The 18,448-nt window shown below is 42.2% G+C and overlaps 1 protein-coding gene across 1 annotated transcript; it reads right to left on the reverse strand.

Moving 5' to 3' along the window:
• Nucleotides 1-6,311: 6,311 nt before the first annotated feature.
• Nucleotides 6,312-17,003, reverse strand: LOC147303144 (uncharacterized). Its single transcript, XM_086281454.1, has 10 exons — nt 16,943-17,003; nt 16,100-16,373; nt 13,637-13,887; nt 11,949-12,308; nt 11,721-11,822; nt 7,769-7,810; nt 7,283-7,357; nt 7,128-7,178; nt 6,768-6,956; nt 6,312-6,555 (listed from the first exon to the last, which is right to left on the reverse strand). The coding sequence occupies exons 1-10, from the start codon at nt 17,001-17,003 to the stop codon at nt 6,488-6,490; spliced, it is 1,473 nt and encodes a 490-aa protein (XP_086137580.1). The 3' UTR covers nt 6,312-6,487.
• Nucleotides 17,004-18,448: the final 1,445 nt, after the last annotated feature.

Genomic DNA, 18,448 nt, shown 5'->3' on the forward strand with positions numbered 1-18,448 from the left:
AATCAACCTCGTCAGAGACAGGCAACACCAAATGTAAAACATCCGAAAATTTAGCAGCAGTAGAGGAATTTAAAATGCGAGAATTAAGTAGATGTCGAACAGGAGACGGATGGAAGGACGGTTTAAAAATAACAGAATGATGGTCCGAGATAAAAATGTCCTCAGAACTAATGAAGTCAGTGGTTCAGCCTAAAGAAAAAACGAGGTCCAGTGTGTGTGCTTTGGTATGTGTGGGGCCAAACACATGCTGTGTAAAAAGAGTCCATGACGCTAAGAAAACCTCTGGCAAAGAGGCCGGAGTCATCATCAACGTGCAGGTTATAACCAGTCCGGACAGCTTCAGGGTGGAAACAAAAAGTCACTGAACTCCTTTAAGAACTGACCTTTTGGTTCATGTGGACGACACACTACAGTAACACAATTTTAACTGGCTGTAGTTCAAACGACGAACATTTTTTCACCATTAATGGGCAACAATGGATCCGACTTCGATCCACCACAGCGAGACCTCCTCTCCGACCGGACGTCCAAGGCTGGCTAGGAGTATCCGCCCGGGCAAAGTTCGACGAGGGATGAAAAGTCGCCATCGCGCTGCCAAGTTTCAGTTAAAAGTAAAAAATTTGGAAAGAATAAAATCGTTCAACAAGAACGTTTCATTGGTTGATGAGCGGGCACTGAGAAGCGCCATGCTCAGTGAGGTAGAAGTCATGTCACTTACAGAACTGACTGATTTAAGGGACGTAAAAACTACGGGTTCGATCCCCGACGAGTATAAATTCCACTCCACAGGGACAGAGGGCCAGCAACCGGAGAGTCTGCATAAACACTCCTAAGGAGGAGGGGCTAACATGTGTATTTCCCACTTCAGAGCAGCTAGCCTAACAACTTAGAGCCACTAATACTCACCTGATCCTGATCCGGACTCACACCTGTGAACAGACAAACTGCAGCTGCTCACACATATGGGGCTGATCCTCCTCCACGCAGCGATCATCGAGATATATTTTCACACTTTGTGGTTAATGAAGGCCGATGGTTCCTGTTGTCTTCATCATTTATCATTTGGTGGCAAATAAAGGACTTATTGTCCAACATTACATGGTTGATGCAACACATGTTTCAGAAATACACACATGTGTGAAAGACAGCTGTCGTTATGAACACCGAGTCAGTATGACTCAGAAAGTTTAAAATAGTGAATTAGTGTCCAAAACAGGAAACGTGTAGAGCGCACTGATCTCAGGAGGAAGTGCAATCAGTAAAACAATGACTCGTCGCGATAAAAGAATTATACCAAAGATTTGTGAAATTAAGAGTATTAACCATTATTAAACAGCTGTGATCTGACATCTGGATTTATAAGTCGCTAATATTTTATCTTTTGCTGGAATTTGTGACTCTGTATAAAGTCTCATTGGGATCGACTCCCGACTACTTTGGGAAAGGACGGTCGTGCTGGCTTCATGTCACAACCACAGCAGAGGTATGGCAGAGAAAACTCAGTTATAACAGTGGTTTTGTAAACTTGTGCAGATCACCAAAATAACAGATTTGTGTGTGGGGTCAGAGTGTGGCCCCATAAAGACTTCCCTAAACCTGCTGGTCTGGAAGTCCAGCAGTTCATCTAAACAAAAGGCACTGAGACTAAAACTGATACAGATGTTTCTCCTACCATGAAGCAATAAGAGCAGGGACCACCTCTCCCACGCTCCCAGGATGTGGGAGTGAATGCCAGAACACTCTGGAAGGCACACAGTCTTTGCAGACTCCTAAGGATCAAACTTCTACCATCATGACATTGATTATAAAACTCAAAGAATTTATGAGTAGATGTTTCTAAGCATAAATGACAATCAACAACCCTGTCTCAGAGTGACGCTGAAAAACTAGTTCATGCATGTATTACTTCCAGGCTGGACGACTGTAATTCATTATTATCAGGAAGTCCTAAAAACTCCCTGAAAGCCTTCAGCTGATCCAAAATGTAATGCTGCAATATTTCTATGCTGCTGGGGGCTGTGTTTCTTCTTCTGTCACCCTTTTCACTCAGTATGTGTTGTGGTTTTCTCTGTATCGTTGTTGTTCTCTTACACTTTGAGGCAGCTGCTGGTGTGATTTGGCATTGTGTCAGTAAAACTGAACTGAAATGGAATTACAAGAATGAATTCAGTTCGGGTCCTGTGGCTCAGTCAGGTAAGGAGATCCCACAAAGTCAGCACTGTTCATCTGGATGTAACGTCTGCAGTGGGAGAAACGTTTCGTCATCATTTCTTGGAGTGGAACAACTTGACCGGCCTGCACAGAGTCCTGAACTCAACCCGACAGAACCTTTGGGATGAATTAGAGAGGAGCCTTCTCTTCTGACATCTGACCTCACAGATGCTTCTGGAAGAACGGTGAGAAATTCCCATAAACACTTGGAAATAAAATAGCTGCAAAGAGCCGACATCATACTCAACCCTGAGGATTTACTCAGGTTCGTATGCGTGTGAAGGCAGACGAGTGAAGACTTTCAGCAGCAGTGTATTCTGGGAGACAGTGAGATATGTGTGAAATACGTCGACAGTTTCAGTTTGGCTCATAGTTGCTTTCCTGTTATCTGATGTGTGACCTCAGTAACGGGAGGGGGGGGGGGGCAGTATGTAACCAAAGTTAAACTGACGCATTATATGGAGAAAAAGTTACATTATTTTCAAAAGATGAGATAAAAACATGATTATTGACTGAACTTTAGAAAGGAAAGATTTCAAACATCAAATGAGAAACAAAGAAAAACTGAAGAACTCTGATAAGGTTTGATGTCACCTGATAGGATCATTGTCACATCCACAGCATCTTCCCTTCTGATGAGCAGGTCTTATTCTCTAATGCACTGGATCGTTCGTCTTTATTGTGTCATGTTTCAGCTGTGTGCAGGAATTGGACCCAAACGCGAACTCACAGGGACAGAAGTTGAACTCAAAAGCACATTTCTGGAAACAGATCACTAACAACACAAAACTAAAGTAGGAAAATCTAATTATAATGTACTCCAGGAGCCACAGGGAGAATCACGACACTGTCACAGAGAAACACAGGGCTCAAATACACCGGGAAATAACGAGGGAATGAGACACAGACGGGAGAAACTGAACATAACGAGACCCAAAGGAAGCGAAACTCAGTACATTCACGTAGGACACAGACCTTCAAAGTAAAACAGGAAATGTAACAGACGCAGACTTGACTAGGAGAGACAGAGCAACTAAGAAACACAGAGAACAACAACAGGGACACACAGAGGGCGGCTACGAAATACTCAGAAAACTAAAGAGAATACAAGAAAGCCAAACTAAGACAGCAGACTAAAGAATAAACTGGTGAACAAAGAGAACTAAGATCATAATACAAAAACTCAGAGACACAAGAAACTCAAAACACCGACCCAGGGCCGAGACATATTGTGTCTTATGTCCACGCTACCATCAGCTTTAAGTAGCTTACAAAGACACAGAAGTCTCCACACGAAGCTCATTACAAGAAATCAGAACTGAGGCAGCTGCTGAGGATCATTTTAACCCTTTAAGACCTACTATAGAACCAAGTCCGCCAGAGCTTATATTATATTTTTACCTGCTGTGGAGCCATTTTTGGGAGCATTTCAAGTAGCTATACATCAATACAACCATTACAGCCCAAATTTTAATAATATGTCTGCATTAAGTGCATAGTAATTACATAAATTGCAAAAAAGTGCAATAAATTACAAAAAAATTTAAAATCGTTTTTGTTTTTTTAACATATATTTCTAGTTAGAGAAATTTAAGAGGCTTATCCCTCAAAACTGTAAATACAAAAAAGTTGCACAAACTAGTTTCCCACCAAAGGAAATTTATTTTAAGTGTCTTCATAGTTTTATTTTTGAGATACACCAATTTTCATATACTGCAGGAAAAACGAAAAAATATATTATACTGCAAATTTGCAAAATAACAGCATATGCATCAAAATAAACTATTTCCAGCAGTGCAGTATGAGTCCTCAGCATCCCAGAAACGACACAGAAAGTCAGAAAGTCAAAGATAACTTTTAAAAACACAAGTATAGGCTCATGAGGCCCTGATGGTAAAAAACTACATTTCCGCAAAATGACGTCACTTCCGGTTTCGGGCAGGTCATGGAGGACATGCACAGTTCGCGCTGATGGACGTAGGAAGTGTTACAAACAGCTGATCGGATCGGCAAAGCGTGTTTCTGGAATATTATGTTTTTGTTGCTGCAAGTGCTTTTATGCAGTTTTTGTAAAGCTGTATGTGGAAGGAAACTGTGACCGAGGACAAGCTGATGGCATAAGATGTAAGTACAACTCCTCCGGTTTCCATCCATCCATCTTCATCCGCTTTATCCAAGGCCGGGTCGCGGGGGCAGCAGCCTAAGCAAAGAGGCCCAGACCTCCCTCTCCCCAGCCACCTCCTCCAGCTTATCCGGGGGAATACCAAGGCGTTCCCAGGCCAGCCGAGAGATATAATCTCTCCAGCGTGTCCTGGGTCTGCCCCGGGGCCTCCTCCCGGTGGGACATGCCTGGAACACCTCACCCAGGAGGCGCCCAGGGGGCATCCTTGTCAGATGCCCGAAACACCTCAGCTGGCTCCTTTCGATGTGGAGCAGCAGCTGCTCTACTCTGAGCCCCTCCCGGATGGCCGAACTTCTCACCCTATCTCTAAGGGAGAGGCCAGCCACCCTTCGGAGGAAGCTCATTTCTGCCGCTTGTATCCGCGATCTCGTTCTTTCGGTCACTACCCACAGCTCGTGGCCATAGGTGAGGGTAGGGACGTAGATCGACCGGTAAATTGAGAGCTTCGCTTTTACACTCAGCTCCCTCTTCACCACGACGGACCGGTGCAGCGTCCGCATTACTGCAGCTGCAGCCCCAATCCGTCTGTCGATCTCCGGCTCCCTTCTCCCATCACTCGCGAACAAGACCCCGAGATACTTGAACTGCTCCTCCTCCGGTTTCATATGCAAAAAAAATTATTGCGCTAGCTTACGTGGTTGCAGAGCTACCGGGATTTTAAAATAGTTAAGCAAAATGGAGCGTGTCCGACCGGCTCTAAAGGGTTAATAGATATTGAAAAGTTCTTACCTGCAGTGATATGGATCCCAGAGCAAACGACGACTTTGACATCAGCAAACAGACTTTGGTTTGATCTTTTCAAAACAGGAAATAAGCTGCTTGAGTGTATACAGCTGTTCCTGCAGCACACAGCAGCCAGCTCACAATATGTTTCACCACACTGAGGTTAATGAGCGCTGATGTACAGCATGACATCACCACAGCTGAAATATCATCAAGACATATTTCAGTTCTGCTCTTCTGTCCATCCACAGGTAAATCCAGCTTAGCCAACCAAAGCAGACGAGCAGCTGATTTCTGTGGTCGGCCTGCCTGACACCCCACAGGGATTACTGCCTCCCCGAATCAACCACACCCAACGTAAACTAAGCAGAGAGAGCTGAAGGACATCATTAACACCACATCAGTTTCACTCTGACTTCACGCGCGGACATTTGGAGAGCAAAGCAGGTTGTTGCCATGACCACCACGAGGCCATGCTTGTGGTTTCAGAGCACGTGGTGTTTGACAACAGTGCTGCAACCCCGTGCAGCTCACCAGGATATAAGAGGTTTACTTCATGCAGCAGATTTTTGAATACACATGTGGTCATATTGATGTGAGTCATACCTACGTCCCTCTGTGTGTAGAAGTCCCAGACCCCCCTGTCCTCCTCCACCTGTTCCATGGAGAGCATGGGATTCATGGGTTGTTCTCCAGATGCCTCAAAGTCTTCAGCTGACTCCTTTCGATGTGGAGGGCCTTTGGCTCTGCTCAGAGCTCCTTCCTGTTCCTCATCCTGTCTCTAAGACTGAACCACAAGCAAGGAGTACTCGCACATGCTGGGGTCAAAGTTCAACTGGTTTCAACTTTGACCACTGAGTGCTGTGACGTACCTTCGTGTGACCAATAGAAACAAACCATACTGCTGCACTAAGTTCAAGCACACGCTGAGGTTCAGTGAACAGTTTTGGGGGACGTGTTGTGCTGACGACACACTCGTCACCAGGCAGGATAGCTACACAGCTTTCTTCTTTTTGAGTGAGCGACGCGTGATTTTACTAAACATTTGAACACAATACAACACAAACTCTCATAGAGGATGTTGGAATTGATATTATATTGGAATTAATTGATATAAATATATTTATCCCACATCGTTTTATTGATTTATTGATTTTTACATGGAAACTGAAAGTATGGAATCATCTTTGCTCCAACAGATTCAACAGCACGTCTCTCTTTAGTTTCATTTACAATCTCGTTTTATATGGGGGCAAAAAATTGAAGGATACATGAACTTCTTATTATATACATATAAAAATACAATTACATACACTTTTACAGTAAAACATTGAGACAAACCAATATTTTCGACTGGTCTATCACATAAAGTTAAACCGGTCTTGGTGATTTGGGCTTCTGCAGTAAGACGTACGTGCTGTCAGTCAGCTGCTCTGAACCTTTGGGGGCAGAAAACGAAGAAATCTTTGATTATTTTTGTGATGGGAATGAAAATAACAAGTTTGACGGTGTGAACGTGGAGGAAGGTGGAGGAAGGTGGATGAACGTGGATGAACGTGGAGGAAGGTGGATGAAGGTGGAGGAAGGTGGATGAAGGTGGAGGAACGTGGATCTCAGTGTAAATGTTTGTTCAGAGAATTCTTAAAGTTACCTTTTTGATTTCCACCACTGAAAGACTCACCGACCAAAGAATAAGGAGAATCTGCAGGATCAGAGTCATGAATGAATACAGTTTGTAAACTGCTGTGAGAGTTTGTGCCGGCAGAGTTACCGTTCGTGTTGGTGGTGTGTGGCAGGTGGGTGATGGTGGCGTATGTGGGGTCGTTCTGCTTCAATAAACCTGTGAAAACAGCAAACGGCCTTCATCACATTTCACTTTCATGCTTTCACACAACAAACCAACATTTTTACCTTTTTACAGGAAGCTGTAAACTTTACTGCAGCAGTTTGTAAACCTGTGCACGTGTAGATGACATGAGGTGGTGTATGTGGAGCTGGTAACCATAGATACCTTTATTACTGCCAGCGTGGAAAGTGGAACCAATCAAGGAATATGTCGAGTCTGTAAGAGGACGGGACATGTTTGGATTAAATAAAGGCAGGTGCAGTATTAGCAGAACGGCTGGTTCAGTCATGAGGCTGTGAAGGTCGAAGGTCAGGTGTTACCGGGCAGGGTTCCAGTGGGTGGCAGGTCGGGGATGGTGGCGTATGTGGGATCATCATCATTTTGGTTTGACGTGTCTGTTAAAACATTCAACAGGATGTTGTGATCAGATTTTAAGGTTGCTTTAACACACAGTCAGGTTCTTTCGAAGTTGGAGACGTAAGCTTGGGCACACCTGCAGCTCGGCTGCTATCACACCTGCCAAAAAGTAGTGTTTGTTTGGTTTCTCTTTATTTTAAAACCCTCTTCTAATGCTCAGGTTGCATTATGAGTAAGTGTTACAGCCCAGTAACTTTACTGTTCCCATGTTAGCTTCATCAGACTCACACATACACAACGGTGTCAGCGGGGAAAGTAACCTAGTGAGGAGCAGCTTTTTTCTGCTGGCTGGCTTTGCTTTGTTATGAGATGAATTTATATTAATATATTCTCTACGTGTGTCTCTTTGTATGAAAGGTAGAATTAAAAGAACAACCATGCAGCTGTACCTTGCAGCTCTGTCATGCGGTGTGCCGATCGCGGTGCAGCTCCTAAGAAAAAACACTGAATTACTTCTCAGTTCTTGTAACATGAAGTTTTACAGTCACACGAGGTTCTGTTTGTCACCCGAGGCCTGAACAGGAAGCTGCTTCAACACACCCAGCGTATCTTTTTATCTGGATTCATTATCTAACATTGGCGATCAGAGAAGACTACAGAGCAGATTTCCAGTCATATCCTGGGTACATCGCCATGGTAACTTGTGCTGTGCTCAGATTCGAGATCAGAGAGCGATTGGAGTTTAGAGATCAGTGGGCATGACATCACCACCTACAGACCAATCAAATTGAATCAGCATTCCTGGACACCAAGAACACCTGATTAATCAAATTAACTTCACTTTGTGACAAACTGAAGAGATTTTTTTCTCCTTTATCAGAACTTTTAACATTTGAATGGATTCAGTTTAAAGTGTCAGACCTCCAAAGTGCAGCTGTCACCTAGAAATCAATGCAGCACTGAAGATGCATTTTTAAAATAAATTACTATAAATTATAAAATATTTATTTATTCTGTGCACTAAATCACCAGATCAGCGATTAATGATCAGGTGTTGGCAACAATGCTAAATCTAATCAATTCTAAATCTGCAGTGAACCAAAAGGAAAGAAAGAGTAAGAAACCTTGTAAAGGAAACTTGTGTCTGGTGTCTAACGTGTGAGCTGTTAGCAGGTAGTTGTTCCTTTTTCTTTTCCTTTTTTAGAAAGAATGAAAACAGATTAAAGACAGGAAACTGAACTTGACCAAAAGCTGAAACAAAGATGTGAGAATTATCAGGAGAAGAGTCTCAATGAATGAATGAGTAAAGAGTCTGAACCACGACACCATCTGTTTTAGATTCTGGGGTCCGTTCTTCGTACCTCACTAAGTAAGTTAGCTGGATTAGATTGTTGACGATTTCGCGTGATCCTGGATCAGTCAGTTCCCCGAAGCCCATCCGGGACTTGCTGTCATAGCAACAGAGCCGTAAGCGTAAACCTGCTGGGGAGCAGGTTTACTTTATGTAAACAGGATTAGATCACGGCCACGCAGGTATGTCCGCTTCATTTATACGAAAGCAACAGCGATATTTTACCACTGTTGTACCATAAATAAATATTATCAATGTAACTAAAGATAATGCAGCACTTGATCCATTTATTGATGTCACACAGATACATACAGGTCATTTCCTAAAAAAGGGAAATGTACTATTAACATTCTATTACATGTATGTGATTATTACAGATGTAATTCATATTTCAGAGTAGTAATTGTAAATTACTTCGTGTAATCAAGATGAGAGACCACGGCTATAAAAGCGAAGGTGGATTTGGGAAGTCTGTCGCAGCCATGTCCTGTCCGTATACACGAGCCACCCATTGCGGAAGGTGCAAGATTGATAAGGAGAGTTTCCAGAATTCAGCGTATATTGCGGGATAGACAGGATCCTTTAGCTCAGCGCGACAGTGTGCTCATAGAGAGATATCGATTTTCCCGTGAGGGTATTATTTACTTAACCAACTTGTTGACGAGGGGGTGCAGGACCACCACCTGTCTTTTTTTGCTCTGCCCTTTTCTTGGTTGCTGTTATGAACAAACAGATTATTTCAGGGTCTCTTTTCAAGAGACTAAAATCAATATAAGTGATAAATTTTACCATTCTGTAGAATATTCTTATTTCACTTTTACTTGTTCCCATGTTCTAGTGGGTCCTGTTGTGGCTCTAATGTGAAAGAGGATAAAATATAACATATTATAATATAATATAATATAATATAATATAATATAATATAATATTAGGGCTGAACGATATATCGCATTTGCGATAATATCGCGACATGATCAAGTGCAATTTTCTAACCGCAAAGGCTGCGATTATACTCTGGACATGTCCAAATTCATGGGCTGCATCCTCCTGAGGCCGCATTTGTAGACCGATTACGTCACAGCGACGCGCCGAAGGCTGTCCAAATTACTACCATATCCCAGAATTCATAGCGCGGCCCAGCCAAACTCCAGTTTCCAGCAATGGCGGCCGCTACTAAGTTTTAAAATTACTCTTATTATTCTTTCTGGGTCACAAAATAAACTTTTAACATATTTTCAGGCGAGAAAGTAGCTGTGTAAACATCAAATATCTGCTCGGTTTATCAAGATATCCCATATTTGCAAAAGTGCTTCGACGTTTTCAGAGGCGTCTGCTACCCACCAGCTCGACAGCTAGCCAGGAGCTCGAGGGTTACTGATGCGGCCGAGAACGGCACAACTCCCGGCACATCATTTTCAGATCACCGCGGAGTTTCGCTGCTCGGGTTAAACGTAATATATAAGTCACTTAGACAACCTAAAAATGTTATTGTTGGGCTTTTTTCAGTGTTTTGTTTGTTCGTGAGATTAAAGTTATTAGATTAGATAAAATAAAACTTTATTAATCCCCCGGGTGGGTTCCTCCTTGGTTTTCACACAGCTGACTAAACGTCAAACAGAAAACTTATTAAACAGAAGTATGAGACAGTCGAGAATTTACGCCAGTGTCTGGTTATATTTTAGATAGCAAGGAGCAGACGGCCGAGTTTATTAAACTCCACCGAGACAGCGGTGACGCTAATCAGAACTAGACCGTCCAATTTCACGCCTTTAAACTTTAAAGGCGTGTTTGTGTGTGTGTTTATACAATTGCTATTATGTTTGCACTTTATGTGTAATGTTACTGACTGCAGAGATCAGTAAGATGTGTGTATTTTTTATTTATTAGTTTTATTTATTTAATATTATTTTTTAATTGAATGACTGTCTAGTAGTTCACAGATGTCGAAAAACTGAGTGTGGTAAAGCCACTGATTTTGTTTATGTATATTTCTGCAATCTGCACATTGTACTGACTTTCATTTTAATGTTTACACCAGGGTTCCTTGTCAGCACTTTATGCTCAGATGTTTGTAAGCTAAAAATAAACTATTGTGTATGTTCAAATATACTGTTGTGATTGAAGAAGTTAAATAAAAATGTCAGTCATCAATTCATGCATCACCTCATGTCATCATAACAGAGGTCTGTCTTCCAGGAAAGAACAGTTTAAAATTAATGTAATATAGTATTGGCCATACTATATGATGTATTGCTTGTCTTTGTTTAATAATACAGAAGACAAAGACCTTAAAAAATAATCGCATATCGCATCGCAATCGCAATATTGGGGCAAAAAATCGCAATTAGATTATTTTCCATAATCGTTCAGCCCTATATAATATAATATAATATAATATAATATAATATAATATAATATAATATAATATCATAAATTTACCCTACCGCCTACTGGTGTTGGCCAGAGGGGCCGATGGCGCGATATGGCAGCCTGGCTTCTGTCAGTCTGCCCCAGGGCAGCTGTGGCTACAACCGTAGCTGCCTCCACCAGTGTGTGAATGTGAGAGTGACTGAATAGTGGCATTGTAAAGCGCTTTGGGTGCCTTGAAAAGCGCTATATCAATCCACTCCATTATTATTGTTATTATTAAATTACTTACGAGTTTAATTTGTCAGCAACTTCCTGCCAGCCCTCTCTCCTTGCTTTTGCAGCCTTTGCAGTGTTCCCTTGCGTTCTGATTAAACTCTGAAACTCCTGAAATCCCTCACTCAAGAGTTCTTGCTCTGCTGCCGAAAAATACCGAGCGCGCTCCTTCGACATTTTCGCCGACCAATCAAAGGGTTGCCGATCAATGTTTCTACTATCGATGCGTAGCCCCTGTTGGGCCACCCAGTGATCTCTCATTACTTCATCCAGCTGTACTAATCGTCAACAACAGGTGTGTTCGGAGAACCGGAATAGCGAGCTCAAAGTTAGCGCGATGATTTGATCTTGGATGTAGTGAGCGACGTACGAAGAACGGACCCCCGGTCCCGTTCTGCTTTACTCACCTCGTCTTTTAAACCTGCGTCTCCAAATAAAATAGACGGCGATGATGACGAGGACAAAGAGAAGAAGAGCACCCATTCCTAACTGGAAACCAGTTTGTTTGACTGGAAACAAACATAAATATCATTTAAACATTTTATCTACAGAACAGAACTGACAGATGTTTGTAAGCTTGTGTACCCGTGAACAACAACGACACTCTGACCTTAGTTTGTTTGTTTAAATCGTACCTAATGGAGTTTTTGTTGTTGTTGATTGATGAGTTCTAGTTAATGTAGCCCTTGTTGTTGTTGTTGTCGGTGTTGTTGTTGTTGTTGTCGGTGTTGTTGTTGTTGTTGTCGGTGTTGTTGTTGTCGGTGTTGTTGTTGTCGTCGTCGGTGTTGTTGTTGTCGTCGTCGGTGTTGTTGTTGTTGTTGTCGGTGTTGTTGTTGTCGTCGTCGGTGTTGTTGTTGTCGTCGTCGTCGGTGTTGTTGTTGTCGTCGTCGGTGTTGTTGTTGTTGTTGTTGTTGTTGTCGGTGTTTTTGGTGTTGTTGTTGTTGTCGTCGGTGATGTTGTCAGTGTTGTTGTTGTTGTTGTTGTTGTCTTCTTACCTTGAGTAACAGACAAAATAGCTACATGAGAATTGATTAACAGAACTGACTGTTTACCTTTAATATAAGAATCTAAAGCATAAATAATTTCTGAAACTAAAAACTAAAATACAAATAATTGGATGTTTGTCTGTACTTTCTGGGGTATATATGCATATTTGTGTACAGTATGAACAGTATAGTTTGCTGTACAGATGATTGTAAATACAATAAGAGTCTGAGATGTAAACTTCTTCATGCAGGGGTTTTTAGAGGAACGACTTATTTATGTCTTCTATTGTTTTCCTTTGGCTGCTTTGTCTCTCATTTCCCTTCCAGTCCCTGAACCTGACCATGTTCAGAGGAATGCTCTTTGTTAAGTCACTTATCATCATCTATGAATCAGTCAAGTATAAAAACAAGTGTCCTAACTCAGGGAAGGAACCAGTGTTGTGTCTACACATATCAGGCAATTCAGCAGAAAATCCATTTTAAATCGTATCTTTAGGTGTTTTGTTATTATTTAGTTTTAAATTCAAATGTTTTTAGTAGATAGTGTCTAATCACAGCCACAGTTGCCTTAAGGCATCTTTTATATTGCAAGATAGACCCTGACAATAATACAGAGTTGTCAAAGGAAAATTGTTTTTATATAATGTGATCAGCTTCATGAAATGTATTCTTTTATTGATCACTAAGCAAATGTCTACGTGACCTTTGACTTGTACTTTTGTGTGATAAACAACTAACAGCTTCCTCTTTCTGTAAGAACGTACAGATTTTTTTCTTTATTAAAGAAAAACAATGGTGGATTCTCCCTACAGCGCCCTTCTTTCTATAATAAATATAATTCCATTGTCATCATTTATAACTTTGACTCTTGAAGTAAATTTGATTGGTCACCAGTGAACTGTGGGAATCTTTACTGTGCATCACAAAGCTGCTGTTGGACAGGAGCAGCAGACTGTCACTGCTGTACTCAGCTGTGTATTTGCATCTTGCTCAAAACCTCAACCCCCTTGCATACGAGTGTGTGGTAGTTTCATATCTCAGCGTTAAACCTGGCCTAACTTTGTCTACATGTACAACACTCTGTGAGACTGAGACAGACTGAAAGCAAACCTCTAGTTTCTCTTCAGTCTGACTCCTATTGAATCGTTACTTTACATATTCAGATTCATGCAGCACTGATTCTGGGTCAGTTTTTATTACAAACATCCAGCAGCCTGTCAGTGTGCTCGCTGTGGATGTTTCACTCCTGAACCACAGTGGAGACACAAGCTGATGGTCTCAGTCAGGCTGACACTAACAGGCTTCATGTTTGACGGTCAGAGGTTCATGTGTCTCACCTCTGTCAGATCTCTGTCCTTTGGTCACAGTCACATAAACAGCTGGTTTCCCATCACAGTAGTACAGTCCAGAGTCAGCAGGCTCAGCTTCTCTTATTGTTAATGTTTTGTCTTTACGGGAAAAATACATCCTTCCTTCATTTATTTCTCCAGAGTCTCGTCTCCATGTTGGACCAGCTGATCCTCCAACATCACCAGGACATTTCAGTAAGACGCTGCCTCTCTCTTCAACATGGCGTCTTATTGTTCCTGTGAATAACAAATGAATGTGTGACTAAAAACCACGATTGAGCTTGTAAAATGGACAATTATTGACTTTTCTCATGTTCATTATGAAATCAGGGGCTCAAACAAACAAACAAAAAATAAAAACAAACAATATCAAAAAAGCAAAAGCAAATAGCTAATTAAAGAAATGTGATGAATGAACCTATTGAGACCTGAGGGATGTGTCTAGATTACGGGGTTAGCAGGCATGTAGACCCTGAGGCTCGGTCACCATGGTAACTGGAACATGGAACCTGGTTTTGTTACAGTTTCAGTGTAAAACTGGGAGTTAGTGACACATTTATCATTTAAAGTAATTCATCCCAACATGCAAACTGTGATGCATCGACACAACAAGGTGCTGGAGTTTAGTTGGTGATACAGAGAATGGACAGTTTTATTTTTGGTCTCTAAACCACAACTGCTATTAGAGTTAACAGAAGAAAGGTTACAAAACTGGATCATCCAGTTTGCACACTGTTAATTATAGAGAATATTAACATTTATTGAATTTTATTTTTCCTCATTTACATGTACTCTTCATTGGGCTTTAATGTCAGACCTAAAGCCAATGAATGGCTTTTTAAAGTTTTTTAAATAATTACGTCCCAAAAATCAAACGACCCCCTGTGATGTGAGTAACGGCGACAGTGGGGAGGAAAAACTCCCTTTAACAGGAAAAAACCTCCGGCAGAAACAGGGCTCAGAGAGGGGCGGGGCCATCTGCTGCGACCATTTGAGAGTAAACACATAGAGAGTGAAGTAGAAACACCCAGTGCATCATGGGAATCCCCAGCAGCCTACGTCTATTGCAGCATAACTAAGGGAGGATTCAGGGTCACCTGGTCCAGCCCTAACTATATGCTTTAGCAAAAAGGAAAGTTTGAAGCCTAATCTTGAAAGTAGAGATAGTGTCTGTCTCCTGAATCCAAACTGGAAGCTGGTTCCACAGAAGAGGGGCCTGAAAACTGAAGGCTCTGCCTCCCATTCTACTTTTAAATACTCTAGGAACAACAAGTAGGCCTGCAGAGCGAGAGCGAAGTGCTCTAATAGGGTGATATGGTACTACAAGGTCATTAAGATAAGATGGGGCCTGATTATTTAAGACCTTGTATGTGAGGAGCAGGATTTTGAATTCTGGATTTAACAGGAAGCCAAAACAGGAGAAATCTGCTCTCTCTTTCTAGTCCCTGTCAGGACTCTTGCTGCAGCATTTTGGATCAGCTGAAGGCTTTTCAGGGAGTTTTTAGGACATCCTGATAATAATGAATTACAGTCGTCCAGCCTGGAAGTAATAAATGCATGAACTAGTTTTTCAGCGTCACTCTGAGACAGGATATTTCTAACTTTAGAGATGTTGCACAAATGGAAGAAAGCAGTCTTACATATTTGTTTAATATGTGCGTTGAAGGACATGTCCTGGTCCAAAATGACTCCAAGGTTCCTCACAGTGTTACTGGAGGCCAAGGTAATGCCATCCAGAGTAAGAATCTGCTTAGATACCATATTTCTAAGATTTTCAGGGCCGAGTACAATAACCTCAGTTTGATCTGAATTAAGAAGCAGAAAGTCAGAGGTCAGGTTAAACAATCTGAGATAAGCTCCAGCTTCTTGATAAAGCTCTGTGGCTGGAAAAGCAGATTCATGGACGCCTCTGTTGCCTTGTTTGCTGTTGGCATTTGTTGTTGTAATATTTACAGTGTTTGTGGTTTAATACTGTCTGACTGAATCACACTAGGCTGCATAATTGTTCCATTTTCTGTGAAAGACCACATTAACCGTCCAACGTGGTCCGACTCCTGATCACGTTCCAGTAGAATCAAAACTAAACAACAGCAACAATCCCCACATCCACATTTACACCACACATTGTGTTGCTGCTCTCTTGTTACAGCACACAGAGACACTTGATAACCACGTTGGTAATACCGGCGATCACTGCACAATAACCCACACTGAAATGCTTCAGTGTGGTTTGAGTTTACAGAGAGCAGAGATAAGACTTTTATGTAGCTGCTCACAGCTGCTCACAGGTTACTGCAGCATGTGAGGTTTACACATGAAGAACATTACAGTTATTACTTTATAGAAAATGCAAATGCAGCATTTATTAACACACTGATGTTTGAGGGTTTTTTTAAAATCAGAAATGATTTTTAAAGAGTAAACAGGTTAACGCTGATAAAGTTACCTGATGGGATCACTGTCAGCTCCTCTGCCAGGTAACTATTACAGAAGTATCTGCCAGAGTCTGAGGGAGCAGCTCTGAGGACGATCAGAGACCCGTCAGCCTGTGAATCGTATCGTTTCTGTGGATCATTGATGTGTTTTATGTTTCTTTCTCCATCAACAGTGAGTATGTCAGCTCTGCTTCCTCCACTCTCTCTGCTCCACCTCACTCCACCCTGTAGATAGTAAGGACAGCGCACAGCGAGCTGCGTCCCCTCTGTAACTACTTCCCGGGTTAAACCTGCAAAACAAAAGCATTTTTAAAATCATGTCTCAGACTCACCGAGTACACGTTAACATCACATGACTCTCTGTCTCATGAAGAGTGACCTGAGTGTTACTCTGTGCTCTGTCCTCAAGTTAAGCTAAGCATCACACCTGACAGAAGGAAGCAAGTTAACTGACAGTTTGTTAGGAAACAGCAGGATATTTGCCGTCCTATGAATGTTTCCTGATTGTAAATTCTTAAAGCTTTAGTCTGAAAATGATTATTTCATTATCTTATTATGAATCAATCAATAAAAAGCTGAACCTCAGGTAAAAATCACAGTTTTTCATGGATGTTGTTTTCAAACAGTTCGTCTAAAACAAACAGAGGATTTCATTTTTAAAACTTTTCTTCCGGAAGATGAAACGTGAAGTTTGAGCTACACTGACACCATAACTCGACTTCCTGTGATCGTGTGTCTGCTTCACACTCTGAACTCGTTTTCTATAATCGTGTGAAATCCCTGAAACTACAAACACCAACACAAATGCACATGTGTGAAAACTATAAAGTATATCAGACATTAATGCAAAGTGTCCCACCTGCTGTGGTATGACCGCTCAGAGCGCAGGCTAACAGGCAGCAGTAGATGTTCACCCACATCCTGACAGGCTGAAGTGTCTGAACTCACAGTGACCACAGTCTGTGTTTGAACAGAGAACAGGAAGTCAGCGCCTCTGTGAACACGCCTGCTCTTCTATTTCTGAGGTTCTGTGGTCAGAGAACAGACGCTTTCTCTCGTTATTATAACCTGTTACACTTGTTTCAAATCCAGTGACTGTAACTAAACTCACCGACTGCTGTTAGAACTCAGACACACAGATACATGATGGAGATTCATTTGGTGACATTTTAGTGTTTTTCGTTCTTCGTGTATTAGACAGAGTCATGTTTCATGGATCAGCAGACGAAGACAAATATAAATGAGGTTTGTGGACGAACTGAAGTGATGCTGTGTCCAGTTTAGATTAAAATGAACGCAGAGGTCTCGAGGTAAGAGCCTCTCCACTCCACACTGGAAGGAGCCAATAGATGCTTTGCATCCCTGAGGTGCTCCACGTGTGTCCTGCCCTGACCCTGGGGCAGAGCCAGAACCTGATGGACACATCGTGTCGCCCAGCCGGTTTGGAAATGCTTCACTGCCCCCCCAGGAGAGCTGCAGGAGGTGGCTGGAGGGGAGCGAGTCCGCGGTGAAGACACTGACAGCTGCTGATTTATGATCAGTGGAAACTGAGAGGCTGACAGGAAGTCGTCTACACTCTGCAAGATAATTCCTCCACAGCTGATTTCTAACTGATAACTGATCTGCAGAAGAGCTCTATCTGTATGACTTCCTATCAATCAGCTATCAGGAGCTAAATCATTCCTTTGCACACAGACAGACTCTTAAAAGAGCCGAGTGACGTGGTCACAGTCATCAGAGATCATAATTAATGTTAGAGTCACACAGCTCATATCTCTGCGTGGAGGAACAGTCATGGTAAATGGCCTGTATTTATATAGTGCTTTACTTGGTCCCCAAGGACCCCAAAGTGCTTCACACATCCTGTCATCCACACACACATTCACACACTGGTGATGGCAGCTACATTGTAGCCACAGCCACCCTGGGGCGCACTGACAGAGGCGAGGCTGCCGGACACTGGCGCCACCGGGCCCTCTGACCACCACCAGGCAACGGGTGAAGTGTCTTGCCCAAGGACACAACGACCGAGACTGTCGGAGCCGGGGCTCGAACCAGCAACTCTTGAGCCACAATCGCACCTGGAAAGTTAATAAGAGGAGCTGGGAAAAGAAAAAGTTTCCACCTGAGATGAAACTTTCTGAACATCCAAGATAAAAACATGGAGGCTCTGCTCGAGTTAGAATCTGAAGGCAGAAGAGAAAAACAGTGCTGAGGTTAAAGTGAAGGTGGCAGAAATAATCATGTGATGACAGCAGAGTTGAGTTTGTCAGTGTGAGAAAGCAGAAGTGATAAAAACAGTGCAGCAGCTCAGTCGCCTACATCTGAAGGCACAAAAGGCTTCACTGGGGATTATTCTGAACTG

The sequence above is a fragment of the Aulonocara sp. 'chitande type north' Nkhata Bay genome, linkage group LG22 (assembly GCF_057382095.1).
Source record: "Aulonocara sp. 'chitande type north' Nkhata Bay isolate Kocher_YH1m ecotype deep benthic linkage group LG22, A_spYH_male_GT1.1, whole genome shotgun sequence".
Classification (NCBI taxonomy): domain Eukaryota; kingdom Metazoa; phylum Chordata; class Actinopteri; order Cichliformes; family Cichlidae; genus Aulonocara; species Aulonocara sp. 'chitande type north' Nkhata Bay.